The sequence below is a fragment of the Montipora foliosa genome, chromosome 4 (genome assembly GCF_036669935.1).
Source record: "Montipora foliosa isolate CH-2021 chromosome 4, ASM3666993v2, whole genome shotgun sequence".
NCBI lineage: Eukaryota > Metazoa > Cnidaria > Anthozoa > Scleractinia > Acroporidae > Montipora > Montipora foliosa.
Window position 1 is genome coordinate 16160275 of NC_090872.1, and position 5000 is coordinate 16165274.

At 40.0% G+C, this 5000-nt stretch overlaps 1 protein-coding gene across 1 annotated transcript; it reads left to right on the forward strand.

Moving 5' to 3' along the window:
- The first annotated feature begins 212 nt into the window (after positions 1-212).
- On the forward strand, positions 213-4781 carry LOC138000036 (uncharacterized). The gene is made up of 3 exons (XM_068846166.1): positions 213-284; positions 1157-1298; positions 2702-4781. The coding sequence occupies exons 1-3, from the start codon at positions 218-220 to the stop codon at positions 2961-2963; spliced, it is 471 nt and encodes a 156-aa protein (XP_068702267.1). The 5' UTR covers positions 213-217; the 3' UTR covers positions 2964-4781.
- The last annotated feature ends 219 nt before the right edge of the window (positions 4782-5000 follow it).

Genomic DNA, 5000 nt, shown 5'->3' on the forward strand with positions numbered 1-5000 from the left:
TCCAATTACAATTAATGCTCCTTTTCTAGAAAGAAAACGACTGCTGTGATTTACCCGTCGCAGATTTGACGTTACCATGCTTCTGCGTCGGCGCACATACTACTACGTCATGAGCCTGATCTTGCCTTGCACGTTGATTGCTTGCACCATATTCCTGAGTTTATTCTTCCAGCAGATCTGGCGAAAGAGTAGGCCTGGGTATTAAATTCTTTTGTCAATGGCCGTCTTTCAAGAGCTGACGTCAGAAAAGCTACCATCTAGCTCCGAACACTTTCCTTTGCTGGGTAAGTAACAGTAAAACGTGGGAGAATATCTAAGTCGTAGCTAACTCTTCCTGCTTTCTTGTGGTGGTGGTGGAAGGGAGGGCTATGTACATTATAACTAACCAATGTAATCAGTTACCACTATTTCACTGCTAGATTCTTAGGATCTTGTGATTTCTCATCACGTGATGTTAGAAAAGTTTGTTTAAAAAAACATTCTAACCAACAATTTTTCAACTAAAAATTACAAAAACAAGTTTTGAAAACTTTGGGTCCAGTATTCAAAGGCAGATTTAGCTCCTGATCCTGGATCATAACAGGAAACTTAAATTGCAGACCACATTTGGATCAGAAAAAGTTTCCACAAAGATGTTTTAGCTTCCAGCATAACATTACAAGGTTAAGGCATTTTTGACAAGCAAAATTCAATCCTGGGTTTGTATTTGATTGTGGATTAGTGTCAATGGGTTTTTGAACAACTGGGCTCTAGTGATGACAGATTGTTGATAGCATTTTTCTGCCGCTTGAGCTGGCTAAATTTTCCTACTCGGCGTTAAACTTTTATGTATTTCTTATATTGAGTTCGTCGTTTTATCTGTTTGGCTTCTGCTCCTAGTGATTGTCAAGTATTCCGTATGCTTTCAATTCACTCTGCATGGATTCATTGGTCGAATAATCACTCTTCGGAGGTGCCAATACTAATGACCATTTTAAAATAAAGACTTACTTTAAAAAATCTAACGCAATTAATTGTTTTTGATGGCAAATCAATCCATAAGTTTGAAATACAACAAACCCTGGTGATGTCAGATAGACGTACAAGGCACCCTTATTTGCACCCCGTTCATAAATTGAATTTTTTTAGATTTACTTCGATTCTGTTTGATTGACAGCCATGTATTACTCCGTATCAATCATGGAGATAGGCACCGCACTTGGCGCTACATGCATTATACTCAACTTTCATCACCGCAACACCAGAATGCCGAAATGGTTTCACAAGATCGTTCTTGAGTGGATTGCAAAGTTGGTCAGGTATAAACCCAGGTGCCTCATGCCTCAGTTTAACTCAGAATTAACGAACGAAAATGCTCAAAAGGTTCTCGTTCTCCAAGGAAACTCAGGCTCTGACAGAAAACGTAATGACACCCTCGACGTGGACAGGGAATCAATTGAGTTTGAAATGGACCTTTTTGAGGATCCTCGCGGAGGGCGCGAGCAGGTTTCTTTGGCCCAAAACGGCAACCTTAACATTCCCACAAGCCACGTTACCAGGAGACGCTCAGTTAAGCGGAAACCTCTGGACACCGCTGAGAGTGACACATCCGAGGCGCATATAACGGAGACGCGGTTTAAAGATTATGACTTCAACCAAGAGGAATTTTATAAAAAGCAGTGGCAAGATGCAGCCAGAATTTTAGATCGTTTCTTGCTCGTTGCCTCGTTTGTTATCGGATCTATTTCGGCCATGGGCATCTTCTTACAGTCTCCTCGTATACGGGAATTGTTTATCCCATAATGCGCCGGCGGCAAAGCCATGCAATGTTTGATAGGGAATCTGACGGAAAAGGTCACCATCGGATACGCTTCTTAAATTACTACACCTCTGATGACTCAAACTACTGTCAGTAGGTTGTTTTCAAACTGAGTTCCTTGGATAGAAGCCTTCCACGGGTTAAATGAAGCTTGTCAGTCATGCCTGGATAATGATTACCAGCCATTCTTGCCTCACAGCTTAATCAGAGGCTTCAACGTGACACGCATTTAAACAGAAACTTCGCTGGCTGGTTTTCCTAAAAATGGTACAAGTGAATAATAAGTAAATATAAAAGTGAGAACTCCCTTTAAACGATCAGTCAATAGAATTATATGCCTGTACTTGGCAGTTAGCACTGAGAGGGCGCGGCCTCAGCTCCGGTGTTTAGAAGCCTTTGACCACTTGGCCGGAACCCTGTTTCTTGAGGGCATGCATGATCCTTTTTCAGATTCACTGGTTGGCCTTATGCAATATTATCATCGCATTTCATCTACCGTATACCCCTTTTTGGGGAACTCCTACTGATGCAAGTCGTAAAAACTAGAAATAAACGTACAGCACCTTTAACCATGAAAGGTTATTTATTTTGTTATGAGTTGATGGAACCATAGTTAATAACTATGATGGAACTGTAAATGTGTTTATACGTTGAGGAGAATTTCTTTGAAGGCAGGGTCTTCACTGAATGAGCCTGCAAAAGAGTTTTTGACCAGTTTGAGTAGTCTGGCATTGTTTCACGTGGTTATTGGCTGGGTTCAAATTCCTCCCTGAATATCATGTGAATTGTATAAATGTTCCCTACTTTTTCAGATTAAACTATAGGGTTAACCGATATGTTAATTACGAAGGTCCATACAAGTGTTTAAAATCTATTATATCATAAAGATAACATTGTCTGTAGGTACATCATTGAGAATAAAGGGCGGAAGTTGGCCACGATTTTAAAGATCCTCCTTATTCTGGCTGTTCCACCTTCAAACCTTACAAGGGAGCTTACAATATTGAGCAAATTTCTTCACATGCAGTATAGACTGGAACAAAAGAAAAAGAAGTTTAATATCCTAGCTGACTTTCAACATGGATGTAGAAATGGGAGATCCTGCGAGACCCAGCTTGCAACCACACTGGAGGATATCGCCCTGAATATGGATAGCGGCATTTAAACGGACATGCTTATTTTAGTTTTCAAAAGCTTTTGATGTTGTCCCCCACCAACGCCTTCTCACAAAGCTGAAATACTATGGGATTGAGGAAACATTCTTTCCTGGATCTGCACTTGGTTAAATCAAAGAAATCAAAGAGTAGTTGTCAAAGGAAAATTCTCTGCACCTAGAAACGTCCTATCCGGGTGTCTTGGCACAGGGAGCGGTACAGGCTTGCCTCTTCTTCGTGATGATTGTAAATGACGTTGGTGACAACCTTTCCTCAAAGGCTAATTTACGTTTATTTGTTGATGACAGTCATCTACAGATCAATAAAATCTGAAAATTAGGCAAGAATATTGCAAAAAGACTTGGCTAATCTTCTCTTGTGGAACCTTAGGTTTTATCTAAAGAAATATAATCTTAATGGGATTCTCTACTTCTCCCATTAGTTGGGGGAATCACATCCCGGGAGGCCACCCACCACCCTTATTTAGGAATAGAGCTATCAAGTGATCTTAGCTGGGATTTCTATAAAGCTGCTATCATAAGAAAGCTAATAAAATTCTGGCCTTCTTCTGCAAAAATCTAGGCAATTGTCTAGTTGAGGTAAAGGAACAGGCCTACCCTACCCTTGTTAGAGCCCATTTAGAATACGCTTGTAGTGGTTGGGACCCTCATCTTTCTAAACATATTCTGGAAATTGAGAAAATTCAACGCAGGGAAGCTCGCTAGGTCAAATCCTGTAACATCTGATGTAACTGAGGATTGTAACGACACCGGGTTCTCTGAGAATCCGGAGGCGTTACAAACATTTTAAAAGAACTTGCTTGGTCATCGCTTTAGATAAATGCTAGACTCCAACTTACGTGAAACGCCGTAAACTATACAGTTTGCCTTAAGATACCAGACCACATTAACCCTAAGGGAAGTAGAATCACTCGCCAGTATAATCCTAAGAAGTTCATTCAACGCTACTCATCAGGAAATACTTACAAGTTTAGTTTTTTTGCTAGAACGATTAGGGATTGAAATAGTTTAAGTGATTCTGTGATTGAATCTGAAACATATGATGGCTTCGAACGAGCCATAAGTAATTTAACTATTCAATTTGTTACAAGAAGTATTTGATAAAGACGAATCCTTCGTCGAATTCTTAAAAATCTTTAATTGTCTGCCACTGTCAAGACCCTTTGGAAGTAGGGGGTAGTTTCTAAAGAAACCAGAGCGAATCCAATTGATTCGCTCTGACGAAGGGCTAACGCTCGAAACCTCAGCTTTTAGAATCTCTGTACGGTGGCCAATTTACATTATCAACTCCGTTGATAAAACCAAACCTTTGGAAGTAGCCTGCGTAGCAAGCGTTTCCGTGGGGTTTCCGCGCAAATTTCGATATTTTGGCCGAAAAAAGAGTTCGTTCCTTGCCCGCTGGAAACACTTGCTATGCAGGCTACTTTGGAAGTATCTGATAGTGTTTATTTTCGCTTATATTTATTTTAATATATTTATGTTATATTTATAAGTATCCTGTATGTCGATGCTGTGAGCTATACCTGACTACATTTGTAATGGAAAACCTTTATAGATTAGAGATGTAGATGTAGACCAGGCGTAACCCTAACTAGTGAGACCCGAGCTCTCATCCTATCAAAATTTTTTAGCTATCCTGAAAACTATTATCCTACCTTTTGACTGTTTCAGCTTCATACATTTTTCAAGTCTCAACATGCTCTGTTGACATAAGGCCAGAACGCCATTTGTTAATCATTAACTCCAAATGCATTTTGTATAGCTCGTGTTATGGAGAGGCAAACAGATATTTAAATTAAAGCTGCTAAATAAAATCACCCTTCATGCAGTTCAAATTGCCTTTTTTGTTATCTAGAACGCTTCGCTCCATTGTACACATATATAAACAACAATGTCCGCAGCATTATTGTATCCTATACGAGTCCTGGTCGTCGAGCAGTGCAGTCTAGTCGAAACCGCGATGCATTGTGGTAAAGAGTCAGCTTTAAGTAACCATTCTTGGCAAAACAGTCGCGATATTTTTTGGCT